Source organism: Hippocampus guttulatus, chromosome 4, assembly GCF_054856545.1.
Source record: "Hippocampus guttulatus isolate MCC_2025c chromosome 4, RoL_Hgut_1.0, whole genome shotgun sequence".
In the NCBI taxonomy this organism is placed as follows: domain Eukaryota; kingdom Metazoa; phylum Chordata; class Actinopteri; order Syngnathiformes; family Syngnathidae; genus Hippocampus; species Hippocampus guttulatus.
In genome coordinates this window covers 7,984,406-8,009,291 of record NC_141264.1, presented here as the reverse complement: position 1 = coordinate 8,009,291, position 24,886 = coordinate 7,984,406, and the positions used below count along the sequence as shown (strand labels likewise).

General features: G+C 44.8%; 1 protein-coding gene and 2 long non-coding RNA genes across 3 annotated transcripts in view; 1 reads left to right on the top strand and 2 right to left on the bottom strand.

The window, feature by feature from the left end:
* The window catches only part of znf469 (zinc finger protein 469), a 49,327-nt gene extending 35,984 nt beyond the window's left edge, over nt 1-13,343 (top strand). The window contains exon 2 of the mRNA XM_086109604.1: nt 594-13,343. Coding sequence (XP_085965730.1) covers nt 763-12,111 — 11,349 coding nt within the window. The 5' untranslated portion in view covers nt 594-762 and the 3' untranslated portion in view covers nt 12,112-13,343. The remainder of the gene's footprint in view (nt 1-593) is intronic.
* LOC147205826 (uncharacterized) lies at nt 13,111-13,705 on the bottom strand. The gene is made up of 2 exons (XR_015100747.1): nt 13,516-13,705; nt 13,111-13,432 (listed from the first exon to the last, which is right to left on the bottom strand). It is a non-coding gene; the product is annotated as an uncharacterized LOC147205826 (long non-coding RNA).
* A 76-nt stretch (nt 13,706-13,781) lies between these two features.
* Nucleotides 13,782-17,788, bottom strand: LOC147205825 (uncharacterized). The gene is made up of 3 exons (XR_015100748.1): nt 17,659-17,788; nt 15,126-15,244; nt 13,782-14,690 (listed from the first exon to the last, which is right to left on the bottom strand). It is a non-coding gene; the product is annotated as an uncharacterized LOC147205825 (long non-coding RNA).
* Between the last annotated feature and the right edge of the window lie 7,098 nt (nt 17,789-24,886).

Below are 24,886 nucleotides of genomic sequence, written 5' to 3'. Positions count from 1 at the left end.
GTGTCTGGGATGCCTGAGTCAAGGCGAAAGCGTCCCTGTGCCCCAATATTAAATGTCTAACGCCTGACCCACTAATCCCAGATATTGCTCCATGATCCATGTCTTCTTCAGCAAAAGCATAAACACTAAAATGTTGTGTCACTCTACTAAAGGACTTTGTGAGTCATTTGCAGAGCGTCTTAAGAAACTGGCACTGTATTTGTACCATCCTGTACTGTCGTCTGCTTCCTCTTTGACGGTGTGTTGCACTCTTTGAAGTTTGGTACGGTGAAGAGATTCTGCAGTTGGTGCCTTGGAAGCCAAATTGTAACGTGATGCAATGGTTCCCTCTGCTGGCTAAAACGGGGAGGGAAAAAAATACACTCATGAAAATCATGATAAAATGTTTATGTCCTGAGTCTAGTTAACCGATATGACTGCAGTTCTTTTGTTTTTGATTCAAGTTGGAGTAATTCATGTTTTTTCTTGCGTTCACAGACGTTAGATTATGAATAATGCGTGATGTTTGGCTCGTCTTTCTTGATATGTGAGGAAAAGTCGTTATAAAAGAGCGAAAGCCTTTTTAACGTATCCTGTGTTCTGTGTTCCTCCAGGTCTGATGTGCTGGGCTGCCAGATCATCAGCTCAAAATGGAAGTAAAGCGAGCCCTGTCCTTGCACTTCCTCGTGGACGTTTGCTGATTCATGCAATCCAGAAGACGATGCCTCTGTCACCCAGACACCTCATCTGAGACGCGGACCTTCAACGCACTCGTAGTGCACCATGGCAGGAGAGACTCAGCGAATGCATGCTGTCAAAGAGCTGGGCGCTGAGTCCAAACTGCAGGATGAGGGGACAGCAGTGCAACAGAAGAGTGTCAAAACCACAAAGGAGTCTTCAGAGCACTTTTCAAACGCAAACACTGATGCCAGAGCCAGCAGCAGAGGCCCCAAGCTTGACAAAGTAAAAAAGGAACGTGACGGTGCTCATCAGCGTGAGGCTGTAATCCGGCCACAGCAGGCAGGCAAGATTGACTTCAGATCATTGCAGAACAGATCAAAGTTTGCCATTGACAGAACCTGGTCCAGTGGCAAAGGAAGTCCCCAGTCACCAAGTGGAAAGGGACGCGGCAGAGAGAAGAACAAGCGGTCTGGAAAGTCAGAGCGCGGCAACCCACAGCACCTGTACAGTCTCAGCATTACCAACACCCGCTCGAACCTCAACATTGGGATTGCCTACCCACAGCAGAAGGTTTCACCAGCAACGAAACTGGACACCGGCCGTGGCCAAGTCTCGGGCAGCTACAGATTCCACACTCCCAGTATACCAGAGAGAGAGGTTGAAGTACAGCAAGAAGACGTCAACTACGGTTGCTGTTTCCAAGAGGCCTCCTCGAACCTTACCTCTCCAAGCTATACCTCACAGGCACTGGGATCTGCAAGTGGGGCATCATCCCACCCACATCTCCCCCTGACACAGAAACAGCAGCCTGCCACAATGGAGAACAACAGCGCACAGTCGGGCGGCCAGCTGATCCTGACTGACTTTCAGCTGAATGCCTCAAACACCTGGCAGTCTCCGGAGAGGACTTTTAATGGTGCTAACTATGCTTCATCGCAAAAATCCACTGCTCCGACAGACAACAAGACAAATGCCCTCGTGCCTGGCTCATTTCAATATGGATATAATTTTCTGGAAGAGTCAACCTCTGACTCTTTTCCCTGTCAACAGAGTCAGCAATCCCAAGACTTTACAGACTCCTCCCACGGTTCTGTTCATGGGACTCATAATTCATTTTCCTTTTTGCCTGTAGAGGGGCCAAACCTTGCTCAAAACAGCACTAAATTCAGTAATGAACAGCAGCCGGAGCCCAGGGGCTCTTATCCTCACAGCCAGCAGTCGCAGTTTCTTCAAGGGGTTGCAGCCTCCATTCAGTGCCCCAGGAAACTGAGTGAGGACTCGACCAGCACTGACAGCTCCGCTTCCATCTCGCAGCAGCCGGAGCAGGGAAAGAATGCCCTGCCAGAGAGCACAGACGGTCTTGGACAGGTTGATGGTAAGGATGCAACCATAGCCCCGGGGAGCATGAGGAACTGTCACCTGAAAGACACAGCTGCCAACCAAAGAACACAAGCGAGTGTGCACCACACGAGAACTCTTCCGCACACACAAATGCACTTTCTTAGCAAAACGTTAAACAGTTCAACAGGCAATAGTGTTCGCACAAGCTCAGTGCAATTTGATAAAAATAGCAATAATAATAATAATATTGTAAATGGGTTACCGCACACCTGGGAGGGGCCAAGTAAGACTTTTTTACCAGTGGAGCAAAACACAGTTCAGTACAGTGATGTGACTGACAAGTTTCAATTTCAGAACCAGTCCACACCTGACAAAAGGCTATCGAAAGACAACAGAATGCAGTGGCCGAAACTGCGGCCATCAGCCGAGTTGAGTTATCAAAGCAAAATATGCAATCAGAAAGTTTCCTTCATGGTTTCTCCTTCTGAATGGCAGGATGATAACAAATCACATAAAAACAGCTCGCTCAAAGTCCCCAGTTCATTTCCAAGCAGCAGAAATAGCGAAGGTTTTGCGAACCAAAGGCAGGAGGCTGTCAAACAGGTCTCAACGTTCAAAGTAGAAATGAGTCATGCACAACTATGCGACTCAAAAAACAAGGCTTTGTATTTCGGGCTCAACCAAACTATTCCCGTTTCATCGTCCAGGAGCTACAGCTATTCACCATTGCAAGTTGCACCCATGGGCCTGATGATGGTGTCACCTTATGAATCCCCTTTGCCTTCGCCAGCTCATACCCCTGCAGCTAGTAGTACCTGTTCCTCCCTCTCCCCAGCATCCGCCAGCCCAGTCAACACCTCTGAGGAAAGTCAGATGTCAAAGGCAGGTGCCCCCGTCCCGTTTTATCACCAGCCCCAGTCCAAAACCCAGTTAGCTCCCGATCACCTCAGCACTCAGCCCCATCAGTTTCATGTCGAAGGTCAAAGAAACATTCCTTACGCACCAGACAGAGACAAAGACAACATGATGGGCTACCTGCAAAGCAGCACTCACGCAAAGACAGCAATGGATGGTAGCAAAGCTTATATGGACAGTTATGGGATGGAGCATCACCAGCCTCCCCCACCTTACTCCGCACATCAGCTGTTTGCCAATTCATTAACCACAGCAAATCTTGACCAGTTGGATGTACTTCTGACTTGTAAGCAGTGCGATCAGAATTTCAGCAATGTTGCTTCTTTTCTGGGGCATAAGCAATACTGCACACAGCCCAACATGCCAAAGCTCGAAGACAATCGGAAGTTCCACACAGAACCAGCAAAAGCAGTGTCATCTCCGCCAAATGTTTCTCTGTCAGGATGCCCTTCTGACCTTCATCTTTCTTTGTTGGGCCTGAATAAGAATGGCGAGCTGATATCAGACAATGACGCAAAGGTTGACAGCAAGGATGATCCAATGAAACTTAACTTGTTCTCCGGGTCTGCCAACCTCCCCGTTGCTCTCCCAGAACTGGAAATGGAGGATGCCAAGTTAGACAGCTTAATTACAGAAGCGCTGAATGGACTTGGGTATCAGTCAGACAATGCAGAGATCGACAGTAGCTTTATTGACGCTTTTGCTGATGATGACCTCAACACCGTCAAAGCAACATCCAACAAACAGTGCGTGAAAACAAAAGAATCGGTCGTAATTGAGAACAAAGACGAACAAGCAGCCCTCGACTGCAGCTCCTCCAGACAGGAAAAATCTTTTTACGATTCAGATGTTGAGAGCCCCAAGGGAAATAAAACATTGAGCGACAAACCTGCGAAAACACCTCCTAACTTTGTACGCAATCAGAAAAAAAACAACACGAAAAAGGAGACCTCTCTGAGAATTCCCAAAACCGCCACAAGGGAGAAGATGAAGGAGCATGAGAGTAAAGTGAAGGAGGCAGGAAAGCTGGGTAAAAGTGACGACGAAAATACAAGTACCCCAAGAGTTCTCTTATCCAGCGGGTTCTCTGAACGTTGTGCTTTTAAAAGCTTTCAGGACAGACCTGCACTTGGAGCGTCAGCGCCCATTCAAACCTCCACATCTCCAACCCAGAGGGCTGCGGTGAAAGAGGGCAAGAGGCGAAGCACTGGAGGTGGCACCTGGAGCAAAGAGCTCATACATAAAATAGTGCAACAAAAAAATAAGCTCAATGTAAAAGGCAGCAAAAACCTCCAGTTTTCCTTAGTGATGGAAAAACTGACGCCCGCTGCACAGAACCCTGCATTTGGAGAGTACGACTATGTTTCAGACTCAGATGATGAGTGTGAGCCAGTCAAGATAGCGAGCCAGGGCCGACTCAACCAAAGTAGTCGGTGTAAATACACATACACCAAAGAGTGTAAATGGCGAGCTCGGAGCGAGAGGGACCAAGCAGCGTGGAGGCATGACTCAAAAGAGTGTTTTGAGGTGAAGAAGAGTGAGGAGATTTCTCTTTCATCTGAGAAACAGGACTCCCCTCAGAGACTCAAGAGGAGGGGTAGCAGGTCATCCACAAGCAGTGAACTCAGCACTTCTGTGAGTGTTTCAAGCGACAGCGTGAACAGCCCCAAAAGCATTGACCGCATCGAATCAGACTGTGAGAGAAAGGCCGACATAAACAAAAAAGAATCTTCCGAGCAAAAGAGCCATAAAAGCTCCTCCCAACAGAAGGCGTGCAGCGAGACCAGCACACCAGCACTGACATTCACCAAATCTTTGAAGAGGCGTAACGATGACAAAGCCAGTCTCTTTGACAACAAAGAGCGTACAGACAGCTCAACAAGCTCACTTCCATGTGCAGAAATGGTTGACTCGCTGCCATCCTCATCAGTCGCAGAGTTTGAAAAAATAAGCAATATCAAATCAAGAGAGCTGATCCAAGAAAATATCCCAACAGTCAGTTTGTGTACAAACCCATTAGAAAGCACGGACAATTTGTGCCCCAAAGAAGAACAAAGCCACTGTGGCGGTACAGATAACAAATCAGCCTCGCATTTTATTTCACGCTCGCCCACTAGCAACAAAGAAACAGATTCCAACGTTGACAAAGGTAAAAAGGGCAAAAAGAGACAGCGGCCCCGTTCCAAGCATGCAGAAATGACAGGGAGCGCTACGTTTGAAAAACAGAGTGACATTGTGCACGTGGCAAAGGAAACGACGGCGATTGCTCTGGCAAATGAGCTAGACGTGAACAAACCCGTGACTCTTTGCCCCTCCCTCATTGATGAAGTGTGCCTTTCACCAACCCAAAGCCAAAAAGAGTCACTCCACCTCATACCCTACCCCCTGGATCAGGATCAGGGGCTCATGAAGTCTCCTCTTACATTTGACACCTCGTCAATGTTTGGCGACCTAGCAGCATTCGACAGTGGCCTTTACACTGACATGCCGATTCAGAAAGAGGGTTTCCATTCATTGGAGAGCACGGTTGACAAAAAAGAAGAATTTGTGCCCTCGTTTTCTCCATTTCTGGAACAAAGAGACTGGAACCTAATCGTAAGCCCAGTGCTACCGGATGAGATTTCTCAGTATAAAGGCGTTTTGGAAAAATCCGGCGAAAATAAATCAGATTACAGTGATGTGGCTTTGTCTCTGCCAGAAAAAATAATTGACTACAGTGCAAATCTTAACAGCTGCGCCTCCGAGGATGAGTTGGAAATCAAGCGAATCGTAAACGAGCTTGAAAACCAGCTGCAGACAACAAAGTTGGAAACTCCACTCAGCCAAGAGGACCCAAAGCCACTGCAAATGAGCAAATTCTCACCTTTGCGGCTCAGTGAAGAGTCGGAAAATGATACCATCGACGCGCCAGTGGCTTCGGAGCCCTTCAATGAACCAGAACTTCCGTGGAGCAGTCCATTCCACTTCGACCTGGTGAGTGGGCACCACAGTCCCCACAGTAGTATTCACAGTGAGCCAGGAGCCTTTGAGGATTATGCCAAAAAAGGGGGCGACGCCTCAGATGTAATAACAGTGACCCCACAACTCCATAATGACCACAAGGCAGAGGAGAGAAATCTAAAGAAAGACTCTGCTGTTGAAACAAAAGAGGAAGACGTCTTACAGCAGAACCAATACACAAAAGAACTGATGAAAAGTATTGAGGTCATGTCTGACTCTCTATTCCAAAGCAAATCCATTATATCACAACACAGGAAGCCAAATGCCACCTCCCTCACAAGTCCACAACAAGAAAGTGAGTGTCATTCAGCAAAGGGAGAAGATCACAGTGCAAAGGAGGCAATTACGGAGAAGCAGAATATATTTTCACCTTCAAATATCAAGGAGCAGAAGGACGATATTGAATTCATTCTCAAAGAATCACAGTCATCTCTCCCTCACAGTGCTGACCACATAGTCTATGTAAACCAGCAGATTTCATCAGAGCCAAGCGAGCCCAGCAAAAACAGCATCAGCAAGGCCGAGATGGAATTAATTTCAGATGGGCATGTACCTGAGACGAATACGCTGATTGCGTCATCTCATCCCTTGAGCGTGGTGGGTGCTCAGGCAGACGAGGACACTTGCACAGACAAAAATGGGAATCGGTCACCTCAGAATTGTGATGGCCCACCACATTTGACAGACAGTTATCAGGATGTAAAGGCGCGTATTCCTTCATCAGCAACTCTCCTTCAATCCAGTGTCGACATTCACAAGTCACCAGATGTAATGGCCTACGGTGATGAATTGAAATGTGAGCATGCCGAAAGTAGCATTGAGAATGCACATTGTTTCGTTGACGTTCACAATGTTGGCCCAAATCCTGGCTTATTAGTGGACATAATCACCACAGATAAGCCCTGCAGTCCAATTCTTGTGGAAAGTAACACCGAAAGTACCCAGAATGGCTTAACATTTCAAGACATCCAATCAATGGGACAAAACAGCCTGTTAGTCCTAAAACAGATGGAAAGCCTCAATAACACTGGTGCTACAAATTATCCCTGCGAGGCTCCCCAGGTTCATGACTCTTTGAAAAGTGACTCAAATCTGTCAATCAATGCAATTCACAAAAAAGGGGATATTTTAGATGTTCACGACATCAAAGGAGATTTGCCTGTGGACTTCATGGCAAGCCACCTGAATTCACCATGCAGAGACGGAGTAGATGGAGATCATTGTACCTTTCTACACACCTCTTCGCCAATCAGCCCAGTTTTAACACAACATCAGGAAATGGACATTCAAGACGACACACATCAAACTCAATGTAATAGCTCTGTTGACCCAAGTCCAAGTCAAAGAACAAGATTACCTGATGCCAAGCCTGAATACCAAAAGGAGTTTATGGACTGTGCCACGAAGACAACAGTCAAGATGGATTGTTCATTAAATAGTCCGCCGCACCTTGAACTTCCTAACTTTGACGCCCACATCCATTTTCCAAGTCCTGGATCCGTCAGAGTTGAGCAATCACAAAGCTTTGACAACAGCGAGCCTTCTCATGATTTCAAGCTGAGTCCTCTGAATTACAAGAACAACTCCGATGAGCCTCCGCAACTGACTCAATACGACTACATTCCGATCTCACCGGCGAGCAAATCGGATGGTAATCCCTACACAAAACAGGGTCACAGCGATGATCATGACCAATGCTTTACTCCAACACTGATTTTTAACCAACCACCCTCTGACACCACGTTGTCGCTGAATCCCGCTGAGGCAAATGAAATAAGTTCATTACATGAACCACTAGTTATACAAGACATATGTTTGGGTCTTTCGGCTGAACTCCAACGCACAGATTCCCCGGCCGGTAATGTAAATGAAGATGTGGAGGCGAGGCCCCATTCCTGTGAATCTCTCAAATTGCCTCTTCGAAAGGCTGAATCATCATTAGCAGTGGCAGAATGCAGTCTACTTCCCATTCAAGGCATTTCAAGTTGTCTGCTCACCCCTAAGTCACTCATCCACTGTGAAAATGGACCATTATCGGAACCCGGTCTGTGTTTGAAAAAAGAAACCTCACCAAAAAAGGTTCAGAACAACCATCAGCAGGGGAAAGTACTTTGTGAAATCTGTTTCCTGTGTTTCAGGACAGTGCCAGGTTTGAAGAGACATAAGGCCATGAAACATGCAGCCAAAAGTGAAAAGCCATTTGGCCCACCAAGCACAACATCAGGCAATCAGGGAATGTCGCTTATTTATGAAGCACCTCGAACTGGAGAGAAGAAACAAACTGGAGAGAAGAAACATAAAAATGACTCACAGCCATCCCCGACCCAAATAGATGAAATGACAGAGACTAGCACCACCCCAATATTGAAAGCGTCCTCCAATGAGTCAGCCGCGGAGGAAATGGCAGTCGAGGGGAGTGCAGTGGCAGCAGATGAAATGGGCAATCAAAATTCTCTGCTGCCAACCAAAACAAAAAAGACCAGCAAAGCTCGGAAGAACAAAAATAGCGAGGAAAACTCGAAGCTTGACCCGTTCTCAGATGAGCTTTTGAATATATTAAAAACAGACCTCCTCCAGGCTATAACTCCCGAGTTTAAAAGCAATGTGCTGCTCGAGCAAGAAAAGCCTGACAGACATGGAACTGGAACAGAGCAAACACTTCTCGGTCTGACTTCAAACTTTGGCTCTGAGAATACATCCCAATCTCCAACTGAAGAGACAAATGTTCTCAGTGAAACTGCAGGAGTCAATGGAGTCACAGATACAGACAAGAGTTTATGCACAGACCTGAGTGAGGAGGTTGAAGGGGGCGTATGTGCAAATAATGACCCATCGATAGAGGAGAATATGACCACAAAACACCACACATCCACAAAAAGTCTGTATGCTGCTGCAGACGAGAGCGATGAACATGGACAATCTGATGAGAAACTTGCCCAAGAGATTCTTCGAAAGGTGGCGGTCGAGGTCAAATTTGAGCAAAACGACGTCTCGTCAGACAAGCTCCATCCACTCGATTGTTTGACTCCGCCTCCTCTCACTCCTCCCGGCATAAGTCCTGATCTGAAGGCCTTACTTGACGATGACACCATATTCTCACAACTGTTTCCAAGAGACGAAGAGGCAAAAAGGAAAAAGTGCCCGCGAGTTTATGGAAAAAGAAATAAAAGACAGAAGCTTTTATCTGATTTGGATGTTACTCGGGACTGCACCCCTCCACCAGAAACACACAATACAACCCCTCACTTGGAGAGCCAAACAGAGAAGACGCGCAGTGACAATCGCACAGCCCCGTGTGAATATGAGACGATATCTATTGATGACACCATCATGTTAAACATGTGTCACAACAATGCGCTGAAAGTCCCTGATGCAAAGGCAATGTCTGATGGTCAACAAAATGATCAAGAAGACCTCCAAAACAACCCTTTGAATCAATTTCAAAGCACTGTCGCTCAAGCTACAGTTGAGTGGAGTTGCTCTCAGGATTTCGGTGTGCTGAACGCAGACTCCACGGTGGCCTCTGAGCCAATGACCAATCAAGCAGAGGCGTCAAAGCCAGCTTGCTCTCTGCCCCTCCAGGACAATGCTTACACCGCGGAGCAATGTGTCACAGAGAGTGCTCATAATCTCCACATTGATATTCAAAACATCAGCACGACCTTTCAGCTACCTGAAATTCAGTTCTTCGACTCTAGCAAAGATGTCTCTGTGGCTCCCCCGGCCGCATGTGCCGACATGGAGAACATTGACGAAAAATCGAAAAAGCTAATGGAACGGCGAGGTCGAAAGCGGCAAGAAGGTGGTACAAAGGTTAAAGATAAGCAGTACAAGTGCAAAGTTTGCTTCACGTGGTTTCTCACTCTTGGCGAGCTCAACTTTCACAAGTTGTCCCACAATCCGTCACCTCCGCCCACCTGCTACATGTGTGTCCAACGCAAGTTCAGCTCCAGGGAGCAGTTGCGAGACCATCTGTGGGAGAAGCACGCAAAGAACAAAACTGGCATTTGGACCTGCGGAATGTGCTTGAAGGAGATCTCGGATGTGTGGATGTACAATGAGCATTTACGAGAGCACGCCACTCAGTTTGCTCGCCGGGGTCAGACTCAGGGCTCCATGTTGACCATTCCAGGATGCTTCATGCAGGAAACGGCTGTGAAGAACTTCATCACTTCCATAATGCAGCATCGGCCCAGCAAAGCCAACAAAGAGACCAGCAAAGCCACTAAAGAACAAGAAAAGACAGTTGTTGCCAACGGCAACTTGGAGGCAAGCAAAACCTCAGACGGGGCTGAGCGAAAACTTAGCAAATCTAGAGGCAGCAGTGGTGGAGGAGGCGGCAACAAGAACACACTGACCCCACTTGAGGTCCTTCACAAAACGGAAGCCCCGAAAAATGTGGAGATGCATCCCAATTGCAAGGATCCCTCCAGAGACTGCCACCACTGTGGGAAGCGGTTCCCTAAACCCTTCAAACTTCAGCGACACCTGGTGGTTCACAATTTGGAGAAGATTTTCCTGTGTCACAAATGTCCCGTCTCATATCAAGAGGCCCACGACCTCAAAGAGCATCTGAAGATAGCACACAAGGAAGCGGACGAGGTGGACTTCAAACACACCACCCTCTACACCTGTGAGCTGTGTGCTGATGTCATGCACGTGATTAAAAAGTCTTTCATCTGCAGCACCTGCAACTACACCTTCTCGAAGAAGGAGCAGTTTGATCGCCACATGGAAAAACACCTGTCAGGGGGGAACAAAATCTTCAAGTTCCGAGGTGTTCACAGGCCCGTCAAAGCATCTCTGTGCAGGGAAGATGAATGTGATTCCCCTGCAAGTAAAAAGAGAAGGATTCTCTCCGACAGTCTGCAGGAGAATAGCACCGACAGTGGCATTGCCAGTGTGGGCTCGCTGCACCTAAATCAAGCCTCGGAAACACAGATTCCTCAAGCGGCTGTGCCCATGCTCGAAGCGACTGTGCCCATGCTGGATGACTCCACACAGACCACCACGAATGACTACCACAGTGACACAAACAGCACCAATGTGAAGACTGAGAACATTGCTGAGGATTACTCCGATCTCCTGGTGGAGCTGGAGAAATGTATTTCGTTGGGCTCCACGTCTGCCGCCCCCAAGGAAGAGGAAATCGACGCAACGTCCGCAACTCATCTTCACCAAGGAGTTGATGGAGAATCCACAACCGAACCATGTGATGTTAAAGAGGAGAGTGAGTCTGTGTGCATTCGAGTGGAGACCCCCCAGTGGTCAGCTTGTCAAGAGAGAAGTGGTGAAAGGGTGGAGACCACTCTATTGAATGGCATCTCGTCTTACGGGGACACAGAAACAAATGATTCACTTCCAACAACGAAAGACTCTCTCAGCATCCTGAGAGAACAGCAAGTCACTGCAAAGATACCCGAGTCGCTGCTCGCAGCTGACGTGATGGCCGAGAATTCTCCACCCAGAGCTGTCAGCGAACAACAAGCTTCATTTAATGGGGCCGAACAGAAGGACAAACTCCGAGCAAGTGACAACTCTAAACCCAGCATGAAGGCTACAGAATCAACGCAGGTCTGCCAATCCAAGGCTTCGGCCACATCCTCAGCATCCAATGAGGAGAAAGAACCCCAGAGGTCACAGAAGAAGAGGAAGGACGCCAAATCGCCGCACAGCATGCAGAGAGTTTCCTTCCCGGCAACTCAGGAGAACTTAGGGATGGACTCAAAGGTCAAAAAGAAGTACCACGCCAGCAAGTATTTGAATCCCTCCACGCAAAGAAAATTTGACAGCCCCAACGACTACCCTGTTCTAGCTTCAGTGCGGGATGATGTTGTGAGCAACAAGATAGTATCCAAGTGCAAGACATCGACATTGGGCTTGCAGTTGAAACGAAGTTTGCTTGATAGCTGTACACCAAAGAAAGCTGACATTGCGGCCCCTCATAACGGGGATTACAAAAACAAAAAAGGAGCTGTGGGGAGGCCCCTGCACACCTCCATTTCTCGAGTGTCTTCTGTCCCCATGAACAATTCCTTGAACAAGTCCAGGACGAAGCAGGGGGTGAGGTCAATAGAGAGCCACTCCTACAGGACAGCAGAGTCCCAAAACCACCTCCTAAGCCAGCTGTTTGGCCAGAAACTCACAAGCTTTAAGATTCCTTTAAGGAAGGACACGTCCGAATCTATTAACTGAGCGGACATTGAGGGACCTGTGAATTAAAAACTTTTTTTTTAAATTTCACAGTTCTTAAGATTTTATACTTAATTCATGATGGTGAATGAGATTGCACAGCTCTTTTCTGTGAAATGCTATCTTTAATACATAGTCACTTTATGTCTTTTTTGTACATGCGCTTGTATCACACGAATGTGAGGACAAATGCCATATATATATATACATACAGTATATATATATATTTTTTTTTTGCTAAAAAAATGAAAACATTATCCAGAAAAATCTTTTCTGCTTTTGCTTTATATATATATACATATATATATATATATATATATATATATATATACAGTATATATATACAGTATATATATTATATCTGTTCCAGAGATTATATTTCAGATGTCTATAAAAAAAAAAGAAAAGAAAAAGAATACTTGAAAAGACAGATAAACACATCCTATTAAGAAATGCATGTTCATTTTGCATTCACCACATGGTCTTACCCATGAGCATCTTTTTTTGGAAATGGACCAAATGATGTAATTGTTGACCTGGACTCTTGTCTTTGTACATGCTTCCCAAATATTATTGTAACATTACTGCACTGCATTCTATTAGCCTTTTGTATAAACGTTACATGGTGCTACATTTTGTTTTATTGTAATGTGAATGCCAACATCCTCAGAAGGGAACATGAGACCTGTAGCAGTTATATGGCACACTGATCACATTGTGTGTTTCTTGGTTCATTCAAGATACTGTGTAAACTCTCCGAGGGCTCCATCTGTAGGCTGCTCCAAGACTATATTAGGAAAGATTCCATTGTATAAACTCAGGTGCATACAAGGGCTTCGCCGTCCTTCCACCTGTATTCGGAGTTCTTCCCGTGCACTGATAAAACCAAACCCTCCCACACACACATACACACACAAACGCACTCACTCTCACACACGCATACACACCCACAAACACCATCATCTGTGTCAGCAACTCCAAACTGTTTAATACTCAAGAGTATTTACTTGGACAACAAAAGGTGCTTTATTTTGTTTATACTGTATGTATCTTGTTTTGTATAGTATTTTAGGTAGGTCATTGTCTGTGTAATACTTCGTGTCAAAGTTTTATTTTAATAATGTGCAAAGGAATGACAAGAAAGGGAAGTGCATAAGTGCAGTCGGTGCCTCGTGCAAGCTGTAAAGTGGATCACCAAGTGCCTATTTTATAGTTATTAAAGATCTGTATCGATCCCTCCTGGCTCCTTTTCTTCCATTGTACATCACTTTGTCGTCCCTGCAGATCCGCTGTCACGCCGTGCGTCAAACACAAAGCGGCGCTGCTGCCAGCCGGCAAAGACAGATGCGCACACATCAATGACACACTTTATATTATTGTCGCCAGCTCAGAATGACGGTCACAAACCTATCTTCACTGCAGGGAACGGGCTCCTATTTATTGAGCCGTGTGCTCTTCTGCAGCAGGCACACGTCACGTTGTCCTCACACCATGTATAAAGTGGCTTCTATTCCTACATGAGCATTTGCCATCATCACATAGGAATAAAAAGCCATAGTACACACTGGCTTGCATGTGGAGGCACAGAAGACAGACAGCCTCTGAAGAATTATGAAACCTGAAAAAAAAGGGAGATGGGGGTGGAGAAATTGATGTTATGTTACATGTAAATTGTGCTCAATTTACAGAATATCAACAGAATGTTCGAGTGGGGAAAAAAAAAGTTGGGAAACACCAATACATCACTCATTTATTGATATCAATCAGGTTGCATTCTCTTTTGCACAATATGAATCTATATCAAGCTTATGTATAAAATATCAAATATGCAACACTCTACGTCCATCTAGACGGAATCCCGAATTAATTACCAGCAGAGTCATCACCCGCCTCCTTTGCTCATGTAACATTCCAGCCCAACCCTGCAGTAACTGAAATCCACAATACAGAAATACCCTATTGAAATACACTCTCGGCATGTGTTTATAGTAATGGTGGTACTTTAATTTTTAAGGTATTTGAACACACTCAAACAAAATAGAGTAACCACTGCAATGACACTTCCACACACACACACACACACACGCAAACAAAATCTGTGATCTCGCCGGACCGTGATGCATGAACTAACAACTAAATATTTCATCCTTTTCTGAAATTATATACCGTCATTCAAATCCCAACAAATGAAATAACATATCTATTGACTAAATTGCCAAAATAAAAACAAAGTCAATATTATGTTTCTAGTAATTGCGAGACAATCAAATATGCATTATATAGAGTTAATATTAATTGGAGGTGTATCCTTCGATATGCCCAACATAGGATGATGGTTGGCGACATCTCTTGAAACATGTTTTTGTTGTTAATCATTCGATCAATTGAGCAAAACAACACTGCCTAAAAAGTGTGTGGGATGGTCATGATCCAAAGGTGCAAATTCATTTTATTTAGTGATTGAGTCTTGTTCTGTGTTGTACCAACCTATGGGTTCAATCCACATTCGCGCTACCTTTCAATTTAATGCGATGCCCGGCGCAGCATGCAGTCACTCTCCTCCTTCCACATCCTCCGGTCAACTGTGTGCGAGAAGAAAGCAAGCCACAGTGCCACATGAAGTAGTAAGTACAACCCCAACACACACACACACACGCACACGCACACACACGCGCCCCAGTGGCAAGCATCCTGTTATCATGTGATCTATGAGGAAATTCTCCAGAGGCCCAGACGTGCAGGAGCATGACAGGAACGCGTTGCACTTTGAAGTGGAGCGACATTATCAGGGAGTATCGTCTTGAAATAGCATCTCTTCTCTCCATTTGCAAGGCTCCTTCCCTGTCGCTTCTCATCTTCGGCTCCTTCCCCTCCGTCTGCTGACAGCCTCTATTTCTTCTCCTACTACTAACTCAGCAACTCACCTTTGTCTGCTTTTCTCTTCTCCGCTCCTTGTCTGTCTGTTTACATCATTCCTGACAATTTCATCCATTTTTGCCTTTCCATTTTCATCTCACCTCCCGGTCGCCTCTAAGGGAGGATGGATAGGGGCCGCAGGAGACGAGCCGCTGGTCAGCGGTAATGACACTCGGGCCGAGGGTCGCGCAGGTCTCCTCTGCTGGGAATGGCAGGGGAGCTGGAGATGGATGGAAGGAAGGAAAGGGATGACTGCACACACAGACTATATTGTAACGAAATTCCATTGGGGTTGTGTGATGTGAAAGCTGTGTTCTACATTGAGAATTTGGATGAATAATTCAATATGAACACATTTCCCCTGTGAAAATGAAGACGACACAGAAATCAAGACATCATACCAATGTAGCCTGACAACAATCGCAACCTTGCTTCCGCTCGAACATAAAGAGGTACCTGCGCCCTGTATCCGTGTTAAGACGCTATAGAGCTCGCAGAAGTAGTTTATAAGAGGCATGAAAAGGAATCGCTAAACAAATGAGAGGATAATAATATACTGTGCGTGAAATGGAAGCGGAAACATGAAAGTAAAGTCAAGCACACTTTAATTAGGGCCTTCTCAGCGGGAAGTCACAGCTCAAAGACTTTTTATTGACTCAACCATTTGTTACCTCACTTGAGTCTGGCTGTAAGAGTGAGACAATGGGAACAAAAGCTTGACCTGTTTGATTATTCCGATTAATGGCGTTGCAGCTGCAAGGCCAGGCAAACAAATAAAATGCTGGCAGTGAGTGAAACCCGACACCCCACAGTGGAGTCATGGCAAATCGCTCAATTTTGAGGAGAGGATCGCAATATGAAGCCGTGTCTGTGGACTGTCATGTGAAATACTTATGGTCGCATGTTCAAGGTGTTGTCAGGGACACTTCTAAATGGGCCCTAGTGCGGAAGAAAAAGGTCGCTGCTCAACAACTCAAGCAAACAAACAAACAAAAAAAGGCATACTTTCACTTCATACAACAGGTATTCATTCAACTCAAACATATTAAGTTCATTGAACCTGATCATAATAATAATAATGATTATAATAATAATAATAAAGTACAATTAGTTGACATAGCAAACAGCTTTGAATGAATTCTTATTAGTGGCATTTTAAAAGCAGGCTCTTTTTGGCTTGGTAAATTGAGTTTTCATGGCAGCATGTCCAAGTAAATGGTGTTGATTTTACCCAATTTTATTTAGTAGTTGACTTAATGCCAAACTATTAAAATGCCTCACGAGCATTTCGGTGTGCATGCACAAATCTGAAAACAAAAACACTATCATTCATCATAGTACTGGTTTTTCATTCAAGATGTCTTTTTTTTCTTGTTTTGCAATTCATATTACATTCAGGGTAAAGTAGTCAACATGTAGTGTCTTGATTTAGTTACCTTACAAAATCTTCCCCCTCTCCCCAAAAAAAAACTATCACCAAAAGCAATCAGTTATCCTACAGTGAAAATGATTCTGTATGCTACCTGTTGACCTGCAGACTTGCCTTTGCCTCACAAGCATCCTTCACAGAGAACTTAATGCAACACCCTGAAATGTAATGGACCGAAACAGTGAATTTCATCCGTCATGGCTCGGCGGAATCCACGCAGTAACCAAGTTAGCGGCGTGCCCACATCCTGAGGCTTTAAATTCACCACAATTGCCAGTGAAAAGTGACCATGTGTGACCTCCTCTCCTTTGCGGCTCACAGCGTGGAAGTCAATGTCACACAAAGGGGAAGACGACACGCAGTGAGTCCAATAATCACTCGCGTTTCTGTCAGTGTCACCGCCTGTTGAATGTGACCTCAAACACGCTGTCATCGAGCCATTCTCCCTCCTATCTGGCTGTATTAGTGTGTGTGACTTTGAACATCACATTGCCCTTTTGCGATAACGGATAAGGCGACCTACTGTGTATTCACGATGCAGTTACAGGATGACTCACCACGTACACACAGACGAGCCACAGCATCATCGAAAAGGTTGCCTTCATAAAGATAAAAATGGTCAGGGTTTTTTTTTATGCTGCTTCAGAGGCATTCACTGAAAATGTGATTATTATAATTATTTTTATTATTGTGGTTGAGGGTTGGAGTGGTGGAGAACTGAACTCCATCGTACTGAGAGCTGTGTCTAATATTTTGGTTGCCTCGAATAGTTACATGAGAGTTAAGAGACAATATTAGCTCTCATTATGATGCGATTCTACACCTGCACACTGAATGACGCAATAATGAAATATTGTTAGAATAAGATAAGATAAGAAAACCTTTATTTGTCTTGCAATGGAGAAATTCGCTGTGTTACTAAAAACTGAACACATAATAATAATAATAATAAGAAGAAGAATTGATTGATCTCTTGCAGTGGATATTTTTATACAGTGCAAGTCGTCATAATGTTGTGGCTGGTGCTTTACCTGACTGTAGCCCAGAGGGCATTGCTGTTGTGTCCATTATGTACAGTATGTGAAGAATAATGATAAACTCTACATTACACACAGTGCTAAACTAAAGCCTACTGGCAAGCAGCGCACACAACAAAGGGCACTAATGAAGGAACTCACAGAAGCACGATAATGTGACATACATACCTGCAGGTCTTCATTCAGCAGACCTTCCCTCATATTTCTTCTTCTCTTTCTTGCTCTTCTTCTTCTTGGTTTGTCTGGCACCCTCCCGTCTGCTTGAGAGATTGTGCTCACCCCATCGAATTGGGAACCGGGGCTGAGCTGCAGAGACTGACATCATCCTTTCACAGAGGAGGTTTTCCCCACCCGCTATCTGCACCCTCTTGCTCTCTCCCTCTCTCCCTCGCCCTCTCTCTCTCTCTCTCATTCTCTCTCTTTCTCTCAATCTCTCTCTCTCACTCTGTCTCTCGCTTACTTTCTCTCTCTCTCTCTCTATCTCTCTCTCTCTCCCCAAACTCTCTGCATATAGTAGCAGTCTCTTATCTCTCATCTCTCCCCCGATTTTTGTCCTCGCTTCCATTTGCTTGCAACAGCTCTCCAAAGCGTCACATGGAAGCTCATCTCAGTCGCAAGTTTTAAATCAGGACTTCCCAGGGCTTCCCGCTGTTGTGTTTTAGCCCTCAGTGGGCTGTGTGAACCTGTCATCATCAGAAAGTGTTTCTAGGAGGGCTTCTCTCTTCGAGTTTGTATTAATAGATGTGGCTGCCTGAAGCTCTCTCACATCTCGCTTCTGTGTTTCCTTTCCGTCAGTGTTGAAGATCAGGGTGAAACGAAGAGTGAAGCGTAATGGGCAGCGTTTCCAATTCTTTTAGATTGGCACAATGAAAGTAGAGAAAAACGAACAGCGGGAATCTCTGTGATTGAAAGGAGACGAATGTCTGCTGAGGTGCTCGTGGGGAGGGAATGGCCGCTGCTGTCCATGGTGCTGATTACCACACACATGGAGACATCACCAAGGACACCAGTGACCTTCCAACAAGGCGGAGGAAACCTGTTAGCGCCTCAGCAGAAGCATGGATAAACACGCATGCACACACACACGCGCACACACATATATACAGTATATACACACTGCCCCCCAACCCCCTGACTCCCACAGGCATTTCTCTGTGTCTTGACTCATTTAGCATGACATCAATCAGTGTAAGGTAACAGTGGCAGGTGAGATTAAAATAGATTGGCCCTATTTAAGGGATTCATATTGCATAAAAACACACACACGTACACACACACACACAAATACAGATGTCCACTGGGTGACACACACAGCTCAACAGGAGCAACTAAAACGCAGCAGCACGTCGGAAAATGTGTCGAAATGTGAGCACGCACTGGGATGGATTCCGCAAGAGGCTCGAGTTGGATGTACTCCTGCTGTGTTGTCCTATCTCTCTTCTCAAGAGGTAGATTGTAGAATCTTGCCTCCTTGTTCCCATAGTCACACTCACCCCCACACCCAACACATCCCCAAACCCCCTCTGCTTCCCTCTTCATGTGGTAAAGAGAAAGTGGGTGCATTAGAGAGACCAAACAGGGTTGGGAGTGTGACCACAAACAAGATCTTCTAACAAATAATTTCGTAGATGTAAATAAATAAATATATACATACATACATACATACATACAAAATATCGTGTTAAAAATCTTGTTTGCCAATTAAGTAAAGACATTCATAACAAGAGTTTAATACAGCCCCCAATATAATGAGATTATTCACAGTAAAAAATACCACCGTTTTGATTTTGACACTTTTTCAGAATTTGGATACTTTGTAGCACCACACTCTCCAGAGTTCAATCAACACTTTTAAAATAGTTAAATACCAAGAGAGAGTATGCAGATTTTTTTTTTAACTTACAAAGCAGAGTTGAATGAACATGACAGGAGTAGACCAATAACTCTTCCCAGACACCTTTGTTTTCCCTCTCAGCACTGCAAAACATTCCAAGCTGGTTCTCCTTGCAGATGTAAATCAAAAAAGCTGCCTTGAAAACAGAAGTTAGCTCAAATAGAGGATAATCTTAGTTTCAACATCATTCATCAAATCAAGATCAGTGTAATGTTCTACTTATTTCAGTGTTCTACAAATTGTGGAAGTCCATTTAACTTTTAACCACAAGCTGAATCAACTTTTCAAACAGTGATTTATTGTACATTATCCATCCTTCCATCCATCCATCCATTTTCTGAACCGCTTTATCCTCACAAGGGTCACGGGGCGTGCTGGAGCCTATCCCAGCTGTCTTCTGGCAGTCGGCGGGGGACACCCTGAACTGTTCGCCAGCCAATCGCAGGGCACACAGAGACGAACAACCATCCGCACTCACAATCACACCTAGGGACAATTTTGAGTGTTCAATCATCCTGTCTTGCATGTTTTTGGAATGTGAGTGGAAACCGGAGAAACCCATGCAAACTCCACACAGGGAGGCCGTAGCTGGAATTGTACCTCTGCATTGTGAGGTTGACGCGCTAACCGCTGGACCGGGCCGCTCTATTGTACATTATGAGCAGGAAAATCAGTTTTTACCTGATTAAACTAACCCACATCTCTGCATAGTTCGAAAGTCCCACAAATGAATAGACCTTTCTACAACTTGCCATTTAGAGTCAAGCGAACTTAACTTTAAAGTGGTCAGCGCTGAAACACTGTTTCCTCATTTCCCTTCCGATGACCCAGCATCAAAAGCAGTGGAGGGTTCAGTATCTTGCGCAAGAACACTTCAACATGGTAACAAGGGTTGAGGATCAAAACCCCAAACTTCAGGTTGGGAGACGACTACTCTACCACTGATCCACATGTTTCACCTTAGATTGAGTAGTTTAAATGACTCATGAATTCCACATTGCCGCAATCTCCAGATATATAGTATTTATTCCTACAGTGTCATACATTCAGAGTAAGGTTTTTTCTCACACCAAAATAAATGGTTGAAAATTTGAAAAAAAACAAATAGCAAAACAAGCTCAACTCAACTGTATTTATAGAGCACTTTTGTTATGTTTCGATCTGGTTACGTTTGGTTTTGATTACTCATGTGGCCTTTTTTCGCCACCTGTTCTCGTTATCAGTGTTCCTTGTGTGTAACCAATTAGCTCCCTCAACCCTTTGTGTGTTGTCCAGGTGTTTCTCTTTGTCTCGTCACTTAGCTTGTATTTAGTTCCCTGAGTTTCTGTCAGTCTTTGTTGGGTCATTATGAGCTGTGAGTATGTGAGCATACATGTGCTTCTGTCATGTTTTGTTTCCTGTTATAGTTTGGTTTGATACTTGTGATTTCCAGGCATTTTTTGAGTACTTAGTGTTTTTTCCCATTGTACCGCTGTGTGTATTTTTTGTTAAATACATTTTGGCCAATCCAACCTACTCCTCCCTGCCTCCCTGCTTTTTGGGGTCCTACAACTACTATCACGCAGAACGTGACAACTTTCAAACAGCCATCGCTGCATACAAAGTGCTGTACATGATAGATAGAACAATAAAGCTATAAATCAGTAACAAAGATGGTAGAAGGCACCAAACAGTAAAACTAAGATCAGATCTGAGTCATGCTGAGTCAAATGCCAAAGAATACAAGTCAGTTTTGAGGTGGGTTTTAAAGACGGACAGCGAGGGGGCTTGCCGAACGTTCGGTGGGAGGTCATTCCAGAGAGAGGGACCAGCAACGGGAAAGGCTCGATCCCCTCTGAGTTTCCGTTTAGTTCTTGGTACTTCTAATAATGTCTGGTCCGCAGCCCTGAGTCGCCGGGCAGGTGTGTAGGGGCGGATGAGCTCAGAGGTAAAGTGGCGTGAGGTCATTTAAAGATTTGAAGACAAATAATAGGATCTTGAAAAGAACTCTAAAATGTATAGGGAACCAGTAAAGGGATGCCAAAGTAGGAGTTATGTGCTCACTCTTATGAGTACCAGTCAAGAGGCGAGCAGCAGCATTCTGGACCAGCTGAAGACACTTAATGGAGGATTGGCTGACTCCAAAGTAAAGTGCATTGCAGTAATCAAGTCGGGATGTGACAAAGGCATGAATTACTGTCTCAAGGTGCTCATGAGAAAGGAGAGGTTTTACTTTAGCCAGCTGTCTAAGATGAAAGAAGCTGGATTTAACAACGGCACCAATTTGCCGGTCAAGTTTAAAATCATTGTCCAGTGTAAGACCCAAGTTTGAGACTGTTGACTTAAGGAGACAGGGGCCCAAGTCTACAGGATGGGATGTACAAGGGCCACTGGGACCAAACAGTATCACCTCTGTCTTCTTTTCATTGAAATTCAAGAACTTTTGTGCCATCCAGGTTTTGATTTCTTCCAGGCAGGATAAAAGTGGCCTTTTTGAGAAGGCGTCTTTTTTGCTCAATGGGACATAGATCTGACAATCATCTGCATAGCAGTGGAAGGAAATGCCATGTTCCTTAAGATGGAACCCAATGGGAGCAGGTACAGTGAGAACAGCAGAGGCCCCAGAATAGAGCCCTGTGGAACACCACATGACAGTGGAGTAGTACGTGACTCAGAGCAGCCAAGGCTGACACAAAAGGTTCTGTCAGCTAAATAGGACCTAAACCACTCAAGAGCGCTACCTACCGCCAATGCCCAAGCAACCAACCAACCAAGCAGTTGGTTCAGTTAACTTAAAAAGTCAAGTCATGTCAAGTCAACGTGGACAGAGCATATAAATAATGTAAGTAGTCAATACAATGAAATACTGCAAGTTTAACTTTCGAGAACCAGAATAGCCAAGCTCAATATCCAAAATTAGTTGGAGCTCTTAAGGTTCACGAGATCTAGCAGGTGAACATAACTATATGGGGCTATAATGTTTTGCAACGAGTCAGTGTTAGTTTGACTCAGGCACGGCTTCAGGATCAATTCCCAAAAATGTAATACAGAAATTTAGGCACTCCAAATTTTGCTCTTTAATATTACTATGTGGGCACCATTGCTAGTCTAGTCCTTCACATTGCTGACCTGACGATGCAACTGCTCCATTCCCAAATTACTCTTTGACTGACTGCATCTTGTCCATCCTTCACCCTAAAATCCGATGGGATGGATGGATACAACTCGTGACAAGAGTATTCTCGGGGGTTAATGAACAATCACACTGACCTTGAAATCTAAGGCAATTATAGAAAGCTCCATTGCATTCTTCTTATATTTAACCACACTGTGAACTAAATATTTCATTAGTGTTGAATTAAAGGCTGGATTTGTCACTTTCAAAACAACTTCGTTGATATAGCAGATTAGGAGATTGATGGAGTGCGTGCGCATGTTTGTGTGCGCGTGTGTGTGCGCGTGCGTGTGTGTGTCCCCAGTTGAAAAAAAGGCGCCCGAGCAAATCCCTTCCCCTCACCTAAGCCCCACGCGTTCCACATCAGTGAGAGGGAATGAGCAGCAAGGACACTGGAGGCCTGCCTGCGATAGGATTATCTCAACTAAGATTTCCGCCATCTTGAGCTGTCACAACTCTTGACACTAAACAAGGAGACGTGTGGCAAACTTAATGACATGACGGATGAGATGGGCCTTTTGCGGTGTCTTCTTAATGATTCGCCATCTAGATAATGCAATTCATTTGTACTTGAGACCGGAATAGAAAACTTGTGTTGATTCATTCCGCCTGTCTACAGGTTCAACTCGTTTTACTCCCTCTTGCGGTTTATATTAATCTAACAATGTCTAACGTGACAGAAGACAGAATGTGAGTGCAGTGGCAGGATGGCATTAAATAAATCAAAGCAGTTCCCCATGAGTGCTTCGAGGTAAGTGGTGCTTCTTGACATCCGTTCTAGGAGAAAAGGACCTTTCGACACTGGGAGAATTCGAGCAGCGGCTAGGAGAATGCAAAATGAGGATGTTCATGTCAGCTGGTGTCGCCACCACCACCACCCCCGTCCTGGCCCCCCACCAGTGCTGTTCAGCTGTTTCACCATCTCCCAGTTATCTCCACCAAACTCTCATCTATCACTCAGTAAGTCAGCCAGACTTGGAATTGCTCCACTACATCCTCAATTTTCGTTTTCACCAATATATCGGTGTTGCTCGGCCGTGTGATTCCGAATGCGTGACTCGGAGCCAGAGGCCATAGAAGACTGTACTGTCCTCGTCGCTGTTTTTTGGGGTCTTGAAGCAATCCCCAGTGCGCAACAAGGCCTATTCTTCTCTGTATAATTGGACTGGATGACAGCCCATCTCAAGTCAGCCCATGAAAGCCTCCAGTGACAATGGGGTGTCTGACCTGTCGCATGACTTGAATGAGGCAGAGATAACCCTGACACACACACATCTGCACACACACGCACACACACACGCACACACACACACAGGGTTCTTGTCCTTCAGCTATCCATCCATTATTCGGAACTGCATTGACTTACATTAAATTCCTGGAGACAAACTCAACCTACTTTGGCTAACCCCTTAAAATGAGCGAATAAACTGATTTAATTAAATCCCACTAGTAAAATTAGCAGGCACATATGCGCTAACTGAATGGAAAAAAAATTATAATCAGCATTTTTTGCCAGCTGACTGCAGCATTTTCAAAGTAGTATATCTAATGCTGTGTGTGTGTTTGTGTGTGTGTGTGTGTGTGTAAGAAAGTTAATTGCCTTTACAATCATTTCGTGCTGTTCTTTTTTTCTTTGTCTTCCTCTTCTTCTTTTACAGAATACAATGTAGCATTTCCGCCTGAAGTAGGCATGGCAACTAACTTTCAGTTTGCACAACCACAAGGTTTTATAAAGTGTGTTATTCCACCTGCATTGCACTTTTGACTCTCCTTCTGGTTAAGGTACGCCACTTTAAGGTAAAAAGAAAAACTTGAACATAGTTATTAGCTGGCCTTTTATCCCCCTCCACCTTGTGTGTTGTTGGGGTACAGAGTGCACAGCACTCTCATTCATTTTTGAATGCAGCTGTTTAATTTCCTTGTACTGTCTGCACTGGGCTCAGTTTTTTGGGGCATCAAAAAGTGAGTGCCGGTGCACGCATCAAGGTTCTCCAACTGTGTACACGGTGCGCCAGTGCATCAGGCGGACCAGATGGAAACAGTTCAAGCACAACCTGCTGATTGGTTTAGAACAGGGGTCAATAACCTGGTGCCCGTGACACCAGGTCACTCCGTGTTCTGAAAATAGCTCACATAAGACAATTGTGATTTTCCAGGAATGTTGTAGTCGTGATCACCAATGTGAACACAGCCAGATATTTATAAAAATGTAGAAAATATTGCATATACAATAGATATTTGTTTCCCAATTATCATGAGATATCATGAACATGATCAGTGGATTCGCAGAAATGAATAGCATTAATTATAACGCGTAATTATAACTACAGCCCAACAGATCACTGATT